Source organism: Parasteatoda tepidariorum, chromosome 3 (assembly GCF_982258835.1).
Source record: "Parasteatoda tepidariorum strain Cologne lab strain chromosome 3, Ptep-v5.0, whole genome shotgun sequence".
Lineage (NCBI taxonomy): Eukaryota > Metazoa > Arthropoda > Arachnida > Araneae > Theridiidae > Parasteatoda > Parasteatoda tepidariorum.
The window spans coordinates 33,814,715-33,834,712 of record NC_141757.1 but is presented as its reverse complement, the minus strand read 5'-3'; the positions used below and the strand labels follow the sequence as shown (position 1 = coordinate 33,834,712).

Genomic DNA, 19,998 nt, shown 5'->3' with positions numbered 1-19,998 from the left:
TGGTGGACTTTTCTTTGATGGAGCTAGCCTGCATTTGAGTTACATGGTGAGGAAAACCACGAAAATCACGCCTGGCAGCAAGGGGACTCTAACCCATCATCTGTCTACTACTGAGGATATTTTATGCAAGCTAGATGCAGAATTCATATGAACCAGCCATCCCTGGGATTCGAATTCGGTTCACCTAATTGGAAGGAAACGCTCTATCCTCTGAGCCACCACGCCTCGCAATGCTTAATAGAATTCTCAATGTAAAATCAAAGCTAGTAAAATTTTCAAGACAACTTAAGTTAGATTCAGAGCATATTTACAATGTGATCTTAAATTTTCTTATTGTTTTTAAGAAGGCCCTAAATTTTACATTTTATTACACTTTTTTTTGATAATAATTACTACTTAGCTGACAAAAAAGCTCTAATTTTTAATAAAAATAATTATTTTAAAGAATAAGCTTACAATTATTTGTCAAAAATGTGCAAAATCCACTCTTAATTCAATGAAATCATCCTCAAACTTTAAGTAGAATTATTGATATGGAAATTTTCAAGATTCTGCAAACTATTAAAAGAAATTGCAAAATTTTCTACAAACTAAACATATATAATCCCTTCTTGATTTTTTTAAAGCAAACCTTTTATAAATATTTTTTCAATTAGTCCAAGCATCCTGTTCAAATGTGTAAAAATTAATTCACTGAATTGATGTATGAATTATCATTATGAAAATTGTTTGGGTAATCATATTTTAAATTTTTTGGCAATTTATTTGTACTGTTATTATTTCAGATTAGCTGGCAGTGACACTGAAATTATTGATCATCTGAAATTGCTCTATAGAGTAATTACAAAAGTGCAAGTTCCTATATTAAATGCTCAAATGTTGAGCATATTTATAATTTTAAATCAAAGAAATTCATATTGTTCATTGCTGGAAATCTTCAAAGAGACTCAAAGTTATGAAGAAGAAAATTATTTTAAAGTAAATATTCCATTTATAAAGTATTTGTTCTAAAGTAAAAATTTCAAATTTTTTTGTGATTTCTTAGTTTTTAAGTTATAAAAATGACTAATCTTTTAAGTAATGTAGCACACTTTAAGAAACTCAAGCTTTCAAAATGTCTAATTTCATATTATACAGGTAATATAAATTATCCTGGTCAAATTTCATACTATACTGGTTATAGCAAAACTGAGTGTAAATATTTATAAGGTAATCTAAAGTTTGCAATTGCATATATTAGTGTAAACAGAAGCTAAATCTACTTAATGTGACAGCAATTAAATCAAATGATGAAAAGCAGTAATATAAATCATTCACTTTTTTAAGAAAATCATTGATTTAAACCATTAAAGTTAAGTTATAATGGTAAAGGTATTTTATCATTTTCCTATATAGATTTGTAAGTACCAATTAAAAAGTAGACTCTTTTTAAAGCAATTGAAGGATTTTAAATCTATTCTCTCTTTAAACATTTGTATGCGAAAGAATTTGTTACAGATATATATGTTATTAAATATGAAAAGGTAATATTTGGTAACTAATGTTTCTATTGCTATGGGTTTAGTCAGATATCTTTTAGTATTATATTTCTTTTAGTATTATTACATCTCATATTAGCAGATTTCGATAACCCAGAAGAGTCCCTTAAAATAGCAAAAATGCCTTTGAGAACATAAATAAATAAATAAACTTATGAGCATTGAAAAGTTCTTAAAATTGGAAAAAAGAAATTCGTTATAATTAAACAAAAATTTCAATCCAAAACATTATTTCATTTTAGCAATTGTATTACTAGTGTATGTATGTTAAAAATTGTGATGCAAATCTCAATAAAGTTTGAAATAATATTAATTAGGAAGAAAAACAAACATCTGAGAAGGGCAGAATTGCAAGAGATATTGAGATATACAATATGACCTAAATTATTCCAAAAATTTCAGCCAATGAAAGTGAGCCAATACCAAAAAATTATCCTAACTGTATGAGGGAAATAATACTTTTTAGAATCTAACCTAATAAAGATTTAAAAATTTTTTTTATAAAAAACTAACTTCTATGTTTGATAGTTAGTTTAGTAATTCAAGTTAAAGTTATGAATCTAGTCAAATAAACAATAAGGGTACTCATTATTATTTTTTTTATTTATTATTTTTTTTAAATGTAGTTTTATCCCTCGTTGTTTAGGTTTTATTTATCTTTCCCTTTAGGTAGGTCGAGTACTATGTGATAAGAACCTGACTTGGTGTCGATTGAAGAGCCTCCATCTTGATGAGCTTCCTCTCTTCATTTCTCAACTGACAAATGTTGATTTGTTTATTCAAATTGAGTGTCTTCACTTTCTCTCTTCTAAACTGTTTCCTAGAGATAAAAAGGATTTATTTTCTCTGAAAGAATCTTTGCAAGGGATATTTGTAAGAATTTTTATTAACTGGCTAAGAGGACTTCATACCATGGGAGAAACTTTTCATTGCTAAATTCAACTAATTTAAAATTTAAATTACAGAAAAATTGAAGCAAACCTAGAGTTAGCTCTGAAATTTCAATTGCTGAAAGAAAATTTAAAATATCAAAATGCAAACAAATTTTTGAAGGGAGCTTCTCCATTGCATAATTAGGTTCTCATAATTTTTTTAAAAGTTAAGTTATGTTCTCATAATTTATTTTTATTTAGATATTTTAAAAATTTCTTTTCAGTATTCTAGGTTCGTCTGAACTCACTTTTCCCATATTGTAAATTTTAAGTTACTTATAGAGGTGAAAGAGAATTTGCGACGAAATATTTCTCCCATGGTATAGTGTCCTCTTAAATCTTACTCATTTGGAAAATGTAGCAGGGAATTTTGAAAATTTTATTTTGATTTTATTCTTCTATCAAAATTTGTGCTTGATACAAACCATAGCCTTTTCATGTATACCTCATTGATGCCAGATTTACAAAGGTTTCCTAAAGGATGAATATATAAGGGTGGCAGTTGTGCGAGCAGGACAAACAGGCACAGGATTTTAAAAAAAGACTCATAATCAGAGAATGAATATTCAAGTGACACAAAACCAAATAAAGGTTAGGGAAAATCTTGTAAAATAAAACTGTAAAATATTTCCCATTAGGAAATAAGGGGATTCTCAATAATTATAATTGGTCTATTAAAAAGGTTGAGGGAAAAAGTCTTTCTCACTTAAAATAAAGGGAAGTATCAAAAATGTTAATTAATGCATAACTTGAAGCCAAAAATAGATCAAAAGACAGGATGTAACTATTAAAGTGTGAGAAAGAGCATACATATTGCATCATCTAAAGAGAGTGATAGGAATTACATCAGCCTGAACTAATTCAAGGCGCATCAGCTCTGAATAATGTAGATTTTTGATTTTTCTAGTTGTACCACCTTAGATAGTGATAGGATCTATATGTGATTATTTGAATCTTGAGTTAATAATGTTCCCTGCCTCTTTTATATGTATATATACACATTTATGTGTGATTGTAATGGTCACAATTCTAATAAACAATTCTTCACGTTTAGTACACATTAAAAATGTAAACTAACGTTTAGATTTTAGTTAAAATAAGCATAAAGAATAGGAGATCAATATTTTATACTTTAATGAAAATTGATATTTTGTGTCATAAGTGATAATATTTTTGAATTTTTTTTTAAAAAATGCTCACAAACTTTGACTTTTTGAATTTTAAAAAGGAACGGGTTAGCAAGGAGTTTTGTTCTGTGTTCAGCCTTGAATGCATGTGACTGTCCTAGAGTACTCATATGTGAAACTATAATAAGCTTTTAATGTGTTAAGTTATTATATTATGCAGTTTAACAATGAAGTCTAATACATTGCTTGTCCTCCTGTAAATTCATTTTCATTTTGAGTATATATTTTTATTTTAAATTTTTCTGATTATAATAATGAACAATTGAAATATTTAAAAAAAATAATAAAAATTTCTGGGTTTAACTTTATAAAAGCACATGCACACTAAGAGGGGATTATTTCTCTATCTGTCTTAATTTACATTTGCCAGTTTATTTAAACAAGAGCTACATGTTTATCTTACACAAAGTTTTTTATAATTGGTGTAATTTTATACATGTAGCTAAATTTGAAATTAAAAAATGAAACTGGAAAATTTTCGGTTATGGGCTGAACATATTTTTTAAAGATATTTTTAGTGATCTTGAAGTCATTATTTCCAAACATTTTAGGTATGTGTTGCTTCATTTGTTCAAAAAGAAAACCATTACAGTGTTGTTTTAGAAGCGCTGAAGCTCATCATTCTCATGTGTGAAGACTGGAGGATTGGCAAGTTGATTCTTAATTCTGAGGCCACAGAGGCCTTAGAAAAAAGCCTGATATACTTCTTAGAAACTAAGTCCAGCCTGTCAGTAGTGGCAACCTCATTAACAGCATGGTCATTCATCATCAGATTTCATATTGAAGAAAATAATGTTTCCAGGTATTTGTTATAATCATTGTGTTTAAATTCTACTGATTTGTTCTACGTGTAGTGATTCCACCAGACTTTATAAATTTTGGGCTCATAAGAACCTAGACATTCAAATGTTTGGGTCCCTTTTTGCTAAAAGCTGGTCCCTATTAAAAATATGAATCCTCTACTCGTTTACGTGTCTATTAATAAGAATATTTATAATTATGCTTTTCAGTTGTTAGACAAAACAAAGAATTTCGAAGGAAGAAAAGAATTATATTTGAGCTAACAAGACTTTTGATTGGGAGTGATATAAGTTCTGTTATAATATAGCCAATATAAATCTGTTGGTACACAATTTTTTTTTATCATCAGAGAATCACATGCCCTTATAATTGCATGTCATGCATCACTCTTTAATTTTCTTTGTCAACTCCACAATTTCTGAAATATTTGATGCGCCTTAGTGTGTAAGTGGATTCATTTTATGTGTGTAAGCCAAATTATTATCTTATTTAATCCTTTTCTTTTTTTAAATAACTGAAACTGCTTTACTTTTGAAATTTATGTTGAGCTCAAAAATCAAGATTAATCTTAATTTTTAATAAAAATATATATTATCGAGTTATAAATTTGGAAAATGGCCCTGAGGGTGTGGTTGCCGGGCCAAGCCCAACACGGCACCTCCGTCCACCAAGAAATCGAAATTGCAAGTCCCATGTATATGTTAATATAGTTTTGCCAAGGAAAGTTAAGGAACCCATGTATTGGCTATTAATTGATTAAATTTAATGCTAAGGCTCTTTTTCTTAACCTTACACATTCAAGTGTGTTGGCAGTAAAGAAAGCGTGAGAAATAATATCAAATTTTATTGAAATCGAAACATCAGCAACCATATACCGGTTTCCAAATCTATTCTAATGTGTTAGGCAAATGTAGAGAAAATCTCTGAAAAAAGATTTTATTTTGCACTCAATTCAAGGTTGTGGTATAAAAAGATTTGATATTATATTAAATGATTTTTATTAACTAAGAAAAAGATTAAATAAGATAATAATTTGTTTTTTAAATTTTAGGAAATATGTTATGCATATTTCAGCATGACACAGATATTTATGGAAAATAATTTACATGTACAACAAAGATTTCTTTTTTTTTTTAAAAAAAAATTGATAACTAATATCATGTGCAGAACCATGAACTTGATTTCATTTCTAAGCAGTTTTGAAACATCACATGATATTCTGCATCTGTTGCAGGTAAAATAAACATGTTTATTTTTTCTTTATTTTTTTCTGAAATTATTTTCAGACGAGTAAGAAATTTTCATAGAATAGTTTTAGCATGGTGAACTTTTGCTTTTCCTTGTTTCTTTTTTTTAATGTATCATTGTGTGTAAAAGAAATAAGATGTTTTTGGAGAAATTCCAGTACATATGTTAAAATTTGAGGACATTATCTGTCAAAGAGTTTAGAAGTTTTTGAGGATAGCTAATGAAGTATGAGGCCCATCCTGAAGATTTGAGGACATCTGGTCAAGTTATGTATCTGTCTCTTCAACAAAATTTATGAAGTGCTTTGATGATGCTCTATTTCAACAAAAAACTGCATTTCTTAACTTTAAATAGTAGTTCAATATTGAAAATTTCTTAATTAGGTTAATAAGTATTTCCAAAATAAGCAGTCTTTTTTTCTCCTTCATATTCATTAAGTATATTTAAACGTTTAATCATGTATTGAAGTAAGAAATGCTGATATAACTATTTAATTTAGTAATTAACTTTGTTTTCAGACATTCTTTAAGTTCATGGATTAAGCACTTCCACTCATTTTGTCATGCTCGAAGCCCTGATCTGCTGAGAATGCAGGCTGCTCATTCTGTCACTGCTCTTGGCATCACATTAGACAACCATCTCATACAGATGCTCAAATCTGATCCTGAAACAGCATCTTCTTTGCTTATCAAGTTAGTTTTGGATCCAAAACTTGTATTATATGTAACCTGAAATTAATTATACTCTAATTACTGAAATAAACTGTGGAGATGCCACTAGACTTTGTGCGAAAATTTTTTCAGGAGGCCTTTTAAATATTCACTTTTTGTTGAATCCCTACAAAAATATGCCACTTGATTATGAACATTTATCATATTGATTACGATTATATTGTTCATAATCATCTTTGATTATGAACAATATAATCGTATGATCAATTTTAATAAATAAGTTTAAAATGGATTTTTGTTTTTTCTCAAATTTTGTTCCTGAGAACATAATGGCTTCATTTTTTTCTATTATTATTATTAATTTTAATTTACTTTCCAAATTTTTGATTTTCGTTTCGTTTTTATAATTGGTACATGGTGCCTTGGTTTGTGATCCCCGCTTATTAATCAGAAAATGAAATGCTAAATATATCTTATATTCTAAATTTTAAGAGTTTCTATGATTAGAAAAAATTGATCTATAAATTCATAGAATATTCTATCTTATTTGTGTGAATAGAAAGTTGAGACTAAAAGCTTTTTACAAGGGAAGTAAATAAATTTTCAATACCAAAAATAAATTTTTCACAAAAATCAAAATTTTTATAAATATATAAAAAAAAATTGATATCTCAGTCAAGAGCCTGATCATATGCCCTGCTTTTTCTCCCCGTAAACGACTTTTCAAATTAATATTATATTTGTTGTCCTCAAATACTTATGTATGTTTCTTTAACAGTCTGTGTGAAGGTTGTTTGCTTCTACTTCAAGATGAGGACGAAGATATAAGAAATAAAGCTTGTTTCTTCCCATCAAATCTTCAACACAAATATCCAGTAAGTAATTTGAGGAAAAATAAATATATTTAAATTTTACTATAGTGGAACTTTTATGAAAGACCAACACAACAGAGCAACTAAGGACACCTTTTTAGCCACCGATTTTTATCCTATCAATTTAATATTAAAAAATCCTCTTAGAGCCACTCAGGTTTTTTTCTTCTTTAGTAGATGAACAAAAAAACATTTTGTAAACCTATGAAAGAAGCCTTCATTTTTGTATGAATTTATGTTAATGAATTTGACAATAAATAACTGAAACATTTATTGTCATAACTGAAACTAAATTGTTTTTACTGTAAATGGTCCATCTAAGTCCTTTTTTCAAAATATAAATGGTCCTCTAAGTTCTCTCTTTAACTACAGAAGGTCTCTTTTTCTCCGCTAAAATGTGTTGTGTGCCCTGATGACCTCACTTAATGACCTTGAACTGGTGTAAATAGGAGTCAGAATAGCAGAGAATAATAGTTAGGAGAGTAATACTAGTGGATAATTAGAAAACAACACTTTTAGTGGATTTTTAAGAGTTCAAAATAAAAATTTCGAACAATTAGTATATATTTTTCAGATAAATGTTTGGGCAATTGTTGAAAATTCTAAGAGTGAATACCATTTAAGGACCAATTTTTTAGAAAGCAACGGACAGTTGCTTCCATAAAATTTCCTCATATCATATTCTTGAATGATTAGAAGAAAAACTGACAGAATTTGCTTTTTTAAGGTACTTATGCTATAAAAAATAATTTGAATCTCGTGACATTTTGAGTCACAATGACTTGAGGCAATTAGGCAGATAGTAATATTAGATGCATAAGTAGGTATAAATCCAAAATTATACTTTTTTATACTTAATGATTCCCTTATATTTTCTGAACAACTAGTACTATCAACTTGGTTCTGGTATCTTTCGATTTAGAATAAAAATAGGAAACAAACACCTCTTGCATGGATAGAAAGTTTCACCTTGACCCTCCTTTCATTAAATTCAAGATGGCAGCTAAAGCTTACCTAAGGGAAAAGAGTTAACTTTAGTTATTCTTATTGAAGTCAAACCTCTATTTCTAGCTTTCTCCTAATTAGTTCCATATTCAACTAAGGAAATTACTTATTACTTTTTACATATTGTTTATGAAGCATTGTTTAAATCATTATTGGTTTATGAGTTCAAATCAGTATAAGTTTGCAGCTTTGTCAGATTTTCTGTGCTGTGATAAAAAATATAATAAAAATATTATTATTTAAACATTCTGGTTTACTAAGAAGCAAGCAACTTTAGATTAACGGCTGAATAAGTAATATTGATAAATATGCATGGAAATACCTAGAGATTCTTGATACACTATTTCCCTCTATTGCTTAACTTGGCTGAAACTATTAGCCTGAATTTTATTTCTCAAATTAAGTTGACTTAAATCAATTGTTTTAAAGTATTAAATAAATTTGTCCTTACTGGTTAAAAATATTTTTGACAAATCTGAACTTCATTTTATTCTAAAATGAAAGGAATCTGCAATTCTTCCTTTACCACCCAGCAGCTAAACTGAATAGCAACTTAATATTGATGTTTCAAGCATGAGACTTATTAATAATTTAAAACAATTTTAAAAAGTTCAGTGGTTAACTTTTCAAGCATTGGATTTATTGAGTCTTTATTTTGTTTCAGATCACATCTCTGCAGTTTAATGTATGCATTAATGTGAGTTGATTTTACTTTATGTTCTCTCTGTATAACATAATTGAAATTTATTTGAGTGATTTCATTGTATCTTTGAAAATAATGAGGAATATTTTTCCCAAAATAATGTGGAATATACATGTGGTAATATAATGTGGAATTCTGTATAATATATTTTTCAGAAAATGATGCTTATGATTTTATAATTTGTTGCCAGCATAAATACATTGCTCCGTTTTGTTACCTCTTTTATAAATTCAACAGTCATACCTTTTATAAGAAATGAGGAGCCTGGTACAATAACAAGAAAAGTCCAAATTCACAAATTGCTAGTAAAAGAGCAAGATAAAATTTAAAAAAAAGAAGAAGAAAAACTCAATATGTTTACTTAGTCTCTCTCTATGCTATTAACCACACAAAATAGCACAGATTTTACATGGGTACTTAATTCTTGTGGTTTGCAGTCGAAAATGCAATAAAATTATTTAGGGAATCCTTCATTTCTCAAGTTTTGCACTAGTTTTACTCTACAATGCACAAAAAATAGAATACCTCTGAAATAACTCTTTACCTAACAATCAGATTTTCGTGTACTAAAACGCAATGATGGTTCAAGGGTTAGACATCCAATCCTTCAATATGCTAATTAATGAAGGCAGATGATATTTTAAATTATGAAAATAAACTATTTTTTAAAAAAATGTAAGCGTTTTTTTTTAGTTTTTTTTTACTGGTTTATGATTTTTAGAATTTTAATCTTCAATTGGAGAAAATATCCTAATGGTTTAGTCAGGATGATAGACAATAGTTAGATGTTGATTTAATTTTTGTTGTTATTTTAATTTTGTTTATAGTTTATAAATTTCATAATATGAATACATTGTGTGTTATCTTGATGTATTTTAGATCATTTTAGAGCACATGTTTGAATGTCTATCTTTTCATGACTATTTTTTGAAATATTTGTGGAATCGTCTTCAAAATTATCCAAGTTTTGTGAAAATCTTGAGAGGGGCAGAGAAGTCTGTGTAAGTACTGTATCATCAAATTTTGTTTTTTATGTATTCTTGACTCCTTTTGTGACCAGCTTTTTCAGCCTCGAAATGAAGGAAATTAAAAATCATTATTAACTTATTCTGTCAATAGGTGTACCCACTGAGTCAGGTACAACTGTTGCAGGCTAGTTTCAGACTGAGCGATTTCATTATTATTTTTCATTCGTAGGTTTGCAGTGTTTTCATTACAGAAAAAAAATGGGGGAGAATTTCTCACCCTTTCTCAAAAACAGAGTGAGATTTCAAAAAGTTAAGTAAGATTTCTAAAAATTAAAAAAGCTCGAATAGACTTGGAAAAAAATTATTTCTTTAAGGGTGTTCTGCTGTTCGCACCGGTTCTGAACAATACTGGTAAATAGGAAAGCTAGATAACAAGGACCAATGCTCAAAATAATGAAAGATCAAGGAAGAAAAGTTAAACGGATTTTATTCAAAATGGCAAAAGACAAAATTTTTAATAAAATTCGCTCATTTTGAAATTGATTAATAGAGTGCACGAACTTCTCGCGTTAATAATTTTTTATTGCAAAAAAGGAAAAAAATATGCGAGATTCTCCCGCTGTAGTGAAAACACTCGTTAGCAGCTTTGTATACTTAACACCAACACTTTATATTTCATATTTTTACTTTCAAATGACCAGATTACATTTTAAGACAAATCTTTAGTTTAAATAGTCCAAGCAATAGAGCTCAAAAATTATTGCTACCTGGAAAAATAACAGTAGTTTTTATTTTTTTGGGTTACTGAACAATCTTTATTTTACAGCCCTGATTTTTTCTAACAAAAACCTGGAAAAATCTAGATTTTATGTATAGTATTTTTGGTTTATGAATTTTCGACAAATACCTAAAAAATTCTACAAATTTTGTGCCTACAATATGACTTGTAGATAAATAAATCATAGAATTATGAGTATGGGAAAATGACTATAGAATTAAAAGGATTTCTCTTAGTACCTGCTTAGAGAAAAATTATTAATAGATGTGTGGAACAAAAGAAAAAAAGTGTAAAATTCTTTTCTGGGTCTAGTAATGTATGTATGTAAAATAAAATATTTTTGCTTCAAATGTGAGAACTCACCTCTCCATAAACATAATTTTTGTTAAAACTTCCTTAAAATCATAATTTTTAAAACCTTTCTCATTTTATTCATTATTATTTTAGCTTCTTTTTCATTTTTATTCAATTGAAATTTGAAGTAATGCTTTCTTGTTTCCCCTCATTGATTTACATCCAGTTCCTAAGAAAGCAGTTTACCCCTTCCAAATTACAGGAAAGCGAACTGCTCTGCTTTCTGTAAAAGTTTTAATAAATTGGTAGCAGATTTAATGTTAATACCTGTAGAATAAGGATAATTACTCCTACTATTTAAAAGTGTCACTACAAGATAACTGCAATAAAGTTTCATTCCATATGATAATTTGAATTTTTGATAGGTAGTGGTGGAAAAATTACTTAAAATGGAAAATGCTAAACTGAAAATAACTCAAATTTCACCACCATTAGAAAATATTTTATTACAACATGGAGCAAGTTGGCATCTCTGAAATAAGCGTAATTTTCTTCAAAACTTTATTTAAATTATGATTTTAAATATCTTCTTTTTTTTTCATTTTCATGCAAATAAAATTTAATGGATATTTCTAGTTTTCATTGTAATGAGCTTTTTTTAAAAAAAATTTTAGCTATCAAAATTTAGAAAATGACTCTTAACATTTTGATGCAAATGAAAAGTTTGCACAAAACAAAAGTAATAATCTAACAAAGTAATAGAATTGGAAACAGAAAAGTTTTGTTTAGCAAGTTAAGTACGAGTTTGACCCTGATCTTTTGGATTTGTATGTTACTTCTATCTCATAGTGCTGATGTAAGACAATATAACACACCAAAAGAATAAATATGCACAGATATGTAAAATATCACATGAGCATAGTGCTGGTTTAAAATACTATTAGCATTTTTACTAAATTTGGGTTAAAATCTCTTTTTCAAACTGACCACTGGATGTTTTCCTCTACAGGTAGAACAAATGTGAATTAATTTCATGCCATACTAAGAATTCCTTTGCCTTAAGAATTAGTTAGCTTCAAAATTACTATCCTACATAATTGTACACTGGGAGTTACAAACCCAATTTAGATTGCTCGGTGCCAGTTAATTGTTATAATATGTATTAAAATAAAGTATAACAACTGTATAATTGAATGTTCAATTGTTTTTTATTTCAGTAAAACAAATTTGTTTGAACAAGAGTATGTGAATGTTTATGCGGAACCGCTACAACTGCTATTGAAGCATCGAGACCTTTTTCTGGTAATGTTGCTCAGATTATTTATTTCAGAAACCTAGAGTTTTAAAAAAAAATTATTGACATATTTAGAAATTTTTTTTTCTCTGTCTTTAATGGACTAAAAAAAAATTTTTTTTTTACATATTGTATATGTATTCATTTACTCAAGAAAAATTCAGATCATTTTAGAAATTTTATTTTTTTAAATAATAATACTGATAAAAGGATAGAAATTCATCATAAAGAAGACAAAAAAAAAATTTTAATTCAAAATAAATAGAAAAATACATTTTGTTGAGTTCTTATTTATCTAACTTAATCAAGAAACAGTCGGTTTTAAAATAGGGAAACTGATTTTTAATATTCTTGAAAACATTCATTAAGTACTTTCTTATGTTAACAATGTGACATTATAATATGACTTTAGTTTCATTAAGATAATTTTATACTGATTAAATGTCTAATTAACTATTAATGCTTCGAATTCTGAGTATTTATCTAATTAAATGTAAATGCATTTTTTAATTTAATGCCTAAACATTTTCCAAATGTTTAAACTGGTTGCCTTTGCATTTAATAGAAATTTATATCTTATTCTTTCTTTAATGAAGCTCTTGTTCAATGACTAATGAAATTTGTAATTTTATTTGTGTCATCTTTACTATTTAATTGAATTTTTTTTACCATTACCATTTTTTAAAGGGACGTTTCGTAAAAAATTTGTATTTTATGATAATGCATAGGTGTGAAACACTAGATAATAGGTGTGCAAGCTAATTTAAAATTTTTTTTAATTGGTGCTTGATTGGGCAAAAGTGATTACTCAATAAATTATCAATTTCTAGCGACTAATTAATGCAATTAAGAGACATCAATTTATGCTCAAAGCGGTTTTATTGCAGTAACTATTAAATGTTATTTGTTTTAATGTTTAGTCTTAATTTTCCAGAAAGCTATGAAATCGCTGCATGATAAAGATTATAAAGCTTGGACTGATAATGTTCAGCTGTTCCTTTTTGATACAAAAACTGAATTACAAGATTTGGTACAGTTCCTTTCTGAAAATGATTTTTCAAAGCTAAGTATGTTATTTTTTCCAGTTTAGAATTTATTGAATTTTTAAAATGAATTTTTTTTTTGGATGTGGTCATTATTATATATTATGTGGTTATTATTATATATTATGTGGTTATTAATCAATATATATCAAACATTAAAAGCAAGATAATAGTCATTGGTATGTAAATTATGATAATTAGGAACCTTACATATTTTTTGTGATCGTAAATTATTAATATACTAGGAGGCTCCGCCCCCTGCTCGCCAACCCCGAGAATTGCTACGCAATCCTATGTGGTTCACGCCGTGAACCATGGCTCGCTGCGCTCGCTCACCAATGAACACAATGTTCTAGCACAAAGACATAATATATTATCATCAAAGACATAGTATTTTATATTTTATCACCAAAGACATAGTATTGTACTTATGTAGATGAATTCTACCCATGTTCTTATTGGCTTTTAAAAAAGTATATTAGCTATTTAGATTGTACATGATGAAAAAATCAAAACATTAGCTAAATAAGAAACATATTAGCAAAATAAATTATCAAATATTGCTTCACTAATATTCTGCATTTTAAAGCGTGAAAATTCAATGCATAAATAAACGCGAAATATAAAAGAATTCAACGCATTCAATACAAACACTTAAACGTTTAGGTAGCTCCCAGTAGAAAAATATTAATTCAACAGCAGCCTTTTAAAGCATTCTCACTTCAATTAATTAATTAATTCCTAATTGAGTTTAACTTAAATATTGTCATGTTTTTAGTGCATGAATCTGAATTGAACAACCTGATAATGCTCACTCTGGTTATTGTTATCTGGTTGCTCACTACGTGCTCTTGCGCACCGAATCCAATCAATTAAAAATGAAAACTGTTGCCAGCGCGAGAAAAGAAATATCATCGGTTTTATTGATACATGCATACATACGTACGTATTAGCGTTTTATATAATATAGATTGTCAGTAAATTATTAATTATTGTAATTTGTATATAATATATTGTCAGTGAAAGAGTTAATCTAAATCAAAAAATTATGTAGCAAATTTGTTAAGAGGTTACCAGAGATCCATCAGGTTTGACGGATCGAACAGAATTGTTCTTTTTGCTCTGTGCCCAAAGTGCAGTTACTTCTATGAAATAATCACACTATACTCGGTCCATTTTTTTTTTACTTATTCAGAAAAAAGATATTCTTATTTGGTGATTCCAAGATGCCAGTATTTCTCTGTTAGGATATTGATGGATATAAAAATAACTTGTAGATGCTCTATATAAATGATCTCTAACTGTAAAAAACTTTATTTTAAAACCTACTTGAGATCACCATTCAGGTGCAGAGTTTGCCTACATGTGGAGACGCTAGCATGGATCCCATGTGCTTGCTCCAAGTGCTGCATTTCTGGGATCCAAATTAATTTTAACTTGGTGAACTCAGAAAAAATTAGTTACATATTAGAATTATATTTTATCTTCTTAAAAAAATATATCAATCCTAGACACACAGTGAAAAACACCAATGAAAAATTGAGAAAAAAATTACAAAGAAGGACTCACCTTTTTTTAGAACATTAAATTATTGTAAATTAAATGCTAACAATGCAAACATTCTTAGTGAATAATTCATGCTTCTTGAAGAGAACTTAATCTGCAAAGACCTTTGTTCTTGAATATACACAAAGTTTTATTAATAATGTCTTACAAGTAATGTAGAATTCTTTATTTCTTTTCTCTAGGTGTTCATAATTAATATTAAGAGAACCATATATTCAATAAAAGTTTTCAATATTCAATAAAAATATCTTATTTCGTTTTGTAGCTGGATATAATTTAATGAAACTAAATTATTAAAACCTGTTAGTTTGCATTCAGTGACCACCAGTGTCCATAATCACTGGTTATTGGAATCAGCTGCTTATTGTTATCAAATTCATTGCAATATAATATAATAATATGATAACATTGACATTTTTTTGTTATTAGACTCACGATTATTGGATATTGGAATCCAAACTTCTTTGATATTTTTTGAAATTCATTGAAAGTGAGATAAAACCTTTGAGTTGGAGGGTCAGAAATGCTCTATGGCAATGTTTTACATTTATTTTCTAAGAAAATATCCATTCTCAGGTGTTGTCTAACAATAATAGGTTCATAATATATTAAAAAAAAAACAAGAATCAACAATAAAATGCACAAGTTGTGCATTTTTGAGGAAAACAGTAGTGACCAAATGATATCAGGCAGATGATTTGTTAAATCTTCTTTATTATATCCCATCACATTGTAGTCAGTTACGACTGTTAATTTTCCATTGTTGTTGGTGCATTTTTATTAGCCCAAAAATGCATGATAGAATCAAATTTTCTCACATTAATTTCTGTATATTTTGGGTTGTCATCATGTTAAAATTAGTAAAAGTCATAAAGTTATTGTTTTCCTATGAAATATTTTTATCCCTAATATAAAAGCATTTAACAGCAATATTTTTTTTATTCTACTCTGCTATTATTATGTTTTTAATTTTTATTGTTTCCTAAACTAAAATTGTTGTTTCTTTATTTTAAGGAAATTCTATGCTAGTACCTTAATATGCTACATTTTCAGATAAACATATTTAAATCGGCGTCTAGATTTATTAACCATTTTACAAATTACTTATTTGGTAAAAATTACATTAATATAATATTATAAATTACAGTTAAAGTGATTGGTTAAATAATGAAAATATTTGAGTAGATTCACATCAATGTGATGCATGCACAAATTGTATTTAATGTATCAACCTGTTTAGTAAACGAAAATATTAAATTACGGATTTGCGCTCACCAAATTTGTTATAACAATTTAGTTTTAATTTTTAATATTATTTTAAAAAATGATTGCTAAGCAGAATTATTTATGCTTACTGATACTTTGCAATAGAATTATCAGGGAATCCATTTTGTCTCTATTCTAGGGTTTAATTATTAACCACACCATTACAGCAAATTTGCATTCAAATATTATACTTTAGGCTTCTTACTATAGCTTACATAATTAAAATTTAATAACTTAAAATCCTTCACTTCAGTAACACAATATTTAGAAGGAAAAAATTAAAGTTCAAATATTAAATTTTAAAAAAAATCAAATTTTTTTAAAATCAGGTTCTCTGAATTATTAGAAATCAGGGTAACCTTTACACCCTGCTTTGTAAGATTTTCAGAATTGTTCACGAAAATTACTTATTTTTATCAAACAATTGATGAACTGGGTTGAAGTGAATTTAAGTAAATTAATTTAGAGGTCCTTAATCTAAAATAAGATTATACCTTGCCTTACCAATTGCATTCATCTTACCATTCACACTATTAATATTATAACATACTCTCAAAAACAAGATATTTCAACGTTACTTGACTGATTGCAATGAAAAGCCTCGGGAACCATTTTCTATACTGAAAAACACTCAGTATTTTCATCCACTAATACACTAAAAACGTTCTAAACTCAAAGATTTAACAAAGTAAATGAATTTTGTGTGGTTAAATAAAACTAAAATAAAATCTTTCTAAAAAATTTTTATTCTTTTTTCTTTACAAATGTCTCTTAGAACCCTTTTCAATTCTCTAAATCTCTGTGTTACAGATCAAAGATTTGCTTTCCCTCATCAAGTATTTTTGGCCTTCAAAAAAATGTATTCTGTGATAGAAGTTTTGATGTCTTGTGAAGACATGATTTCTTCCTCCTCTTCTCTGGCAGTTCTTCGAGAAGCTATTCTATGTCAGTGGAAATCAGTGGAGGCTATTCTAACTCCTATCAACCATTGGTTTCTCATACAACTGTGATATATGTATATATGTTTTTAAAATAAAATATTCTTACTAATTATTTATATTTATTTATATCCGTCATTGAACAGCCAACCCAATTTTTTTGGTTTACGACTACTAATGTTCAACTCCCCAACCTTGTAATTTTGAACCAAATCAGAAGACAAGGAAACTCCTGGATCAGTAACCCCAGAGGTATTGATTTGTTATGGGAACATAGAGGACTTTGCGACTTGGCAGATTTAACGTGCATCAGTCACCATTTACTACACGGGGAGTCTTCGGCCGGCAGGGATCGAACTCTCGGACATGGGTCCAGTGCCCTACCAACCAGGGTATACTGGCCTTTTCTTGCTAATTATTGTAACTTGCATAATTATACGTGTTATTAAGTAACAAGAAAGCAAACAAAACAGAGTTCAAGCAGATTGTATTAAAAATGTTTCAAGCCATAGTATAATCTGATCAAACTAAGCAGGATTTGTGACTTTTTTTTCCTCTGATTTTTAAAATTAAGACTAGTTCTTTTCATGTTAAGACTGTCAAACTTATTTACGAAGTTGTGTACAGGTTTTGAAATAAATTTATTGAACTCACGTCATCTTTTCAGTTAGTTGAGACCAGTGGTCAGAAAAACTACATTATTTTTGTAGTTTACTACATTTAAAGCTGCTTTGTTACAAATATAATTAACTACAACTTTTTTTAAATGTGGTGACTTCAGACTACTTAGGAATTGTAGTGACTATGTTGCTAATGTATAGAACCAAACTTTGCTGAGGAAATTAATTTACACTTGTATAATTTACAATTTATGTTCAAAATGGTTTTGAATAAAAAAATTGGCTTATATTAAACATAAAGAATTATTTAGAAATATTTATTCATGTTTACATGAGCTATTTTGTTATTCTAAAACATTTTTTTTCTAATTTGTTTATTTAGTCGTCGCTTTTTTATGTTCCTGACAGTGAATATATAATTTAAGAGATGCTAAGAAATTATCAAGTACTTGTAATTTCATTAAGTGGTGCAATTTCATTCTCTTTTATTTCCTCAAAGAAATTAAGTACATCGAAAACATGTTTCCTTCCTTTGAAATAACATCACTGTTTTACAAGTTTACATTCGCGTGTGAAACGTGTGACCAAAGTGATAAATTATCTATTATTCACAATGGCTAGCTTAAATATTAGTTATATGTGACTATAAATTCGCAATTCTTGTTAACTCACAGTCACAGGGGCATTTTAAAGTGCGTCCTTTGACAGACCCGCGAAGATATGTACCCATCGAATTCGAACAATTAGTTGTGTTGAAACCTTGTTCATATACTAAACTAACGTAAATAGCAGTTGCAAGGAATCGCTACAAACTACTATTTTTTGTATCTCATTACGCTACTTTTTTTAAAAATAAGTAGCACACTACACTACAAACTACGAATACAGTGCGCTACTTATTTAACACTACGAATGTAGTGCGCTACTTAATTTACACTGCAAACTACGAATGTAGTGCGCTACTTAATTTACACTACAAACTACGAATGTAGTGCGCTACTTATTTTACACTACAAACTACGAATGTAGTGCGCTACTTCCGACCACTGGTTGAAACACTACAGAATTATTACTGGTGACAGCGGTGTGGATTTTCTGCAAGTTTTCTTTGGTTTTTTTAGAGAAGTCAAACTTCGTAAATAATAATGAAAATTATTCAAAAGTATATTAAAAATACATTAGTTCATTGGTCATCATCATAAAAATTATGACCTTTTTTTTAAAAAAAGGAAAAAATCAGATCTCATAAATGTAGCTAGATTAGATAATTAGTATTCAAATTCGTTTGGGTAAAACGTAAAAATAGTCAGACTATTATGGATGCCTATGATACTTAATTAATTTTAGTAATTGTTTAATAGATAAAAGATATATTAATATGGGTACAAAATATAATATTGGTATATTTGATATCTATTAATACTATACAATTTTAATGTAGATACTGGTGGATAGAGTTCTTATACTGTTTCTCAAAAGCGATAAATACAGGAGAAAATATTGCTTGAATGTAGTAAATTCTTAAGTTGGCCTTGAGCAACAGGATAACGCTAAATGTTACTAGGATTAGTCTTTTGTCCAGTTAGTCTTTATTTTTGTGAATCACAAAAACATGTTTTGCTTAATCTAATAACGTAAGGATATGAGAAGGTCAACAAATAATAACTTTAAAAAATTGGAATTATTTTAGTTTTAATAATTGTGTCAGTAGATGTTTTTCAGTCATGTGCATAATTTCGTAATCTTACAGGGGCGCCACTCTTCAGTCCTGAGGACTGAAAACTGTGGACTGAATTCCATTCTCGAATCAATGTTTATTTCCAATTTTTTTTTACAAATTGTTTTCAGAAAAAAATTACATTTCCTTTTTCTTTAAAGAAGAAAACAAATATTTTCTGTTAAAATTTTAAAAAAAAAATTATTTTTTATAAAACAGATATTTTTCATAATTATTGCAAAATGATCAAATGATGGTGTCACACCACAATGAAAGAAACTGATTGACTGCACTTCAAAATGTGCTTGATGAAATATTGATGAAGCTTGATGCGTGATGAAATATTGATGAAGAAATTAATAAAAAGTAGAGGTATGAATGGCTCCAAAATAAAATAGGTGGTGTAAATCAGCAATTTTGAAAAAATATATAAAGATGTTAGGTGTTATTAATATGTGGGCTGTTTTTATGAAAAGCTAGTAATAAATTTCTGAAAAATTATGCTTTATGTTAATGGTCAAAAAATAAATTCAGTCTTGGAATATTTTAGAGTGGCA

General features: G+C 28.0%; 1 protein-coding gene across 2 annotated transcripts in view; it reads left to right on the top strand.

Annotated features, from left to right (window-relative positions):
* The window catches only part of LOC107446349 (tRNA (32-2'-O)-methyltransferase regulator THADA), a 46,137-nt gene extending 28,916 nt beyond the window's left edge, over nt 1-17,221 (top strand). For both annotated transcript variants that reach the window (XM_087159042.1, XM_087159043.1), the window contains exons 22-31: nt 786-978; nt 2,208-2,411; nt 4,209-4,459; nt 6,225-6,398; nt 7,156-7,252; nt 8,919-8,951; nt 9,837-9,958; nt 12,215-12,299; nt 13,226-13,358; nt 16,977-17,221. In XM_087159042.1, coding sequence (XP_087015168.1) covers nt 786-978; nt 2,208-2,411; nt 4,209-4,459; nt 6,225-6,398; nt 7,156-7,252; nt 8,919-8,951; nt 9,837-9,958; nt 12,215-12,299; nt 13,226-13,358; nt 16,977-17,176 — 1,492 coding nt within the window. In that variant the 3' untranslated portion in view covers nt 17,177-17,221. The remainder of the gene's footprint in view (nt 1-785; nt 979-2,207; nt 2,412-4,208; nt 4,460-6,224; nt 6,399-7,155; nt 7,253-8,918; nt 8,952-9,836; nt 9,959-12,214; nt 12,300-13,225; nt 13,359-16,976) is intronic.
* The last annotated feature ends 2,777 nt before the right edge of the window (nt 17,222-19,998 follow it).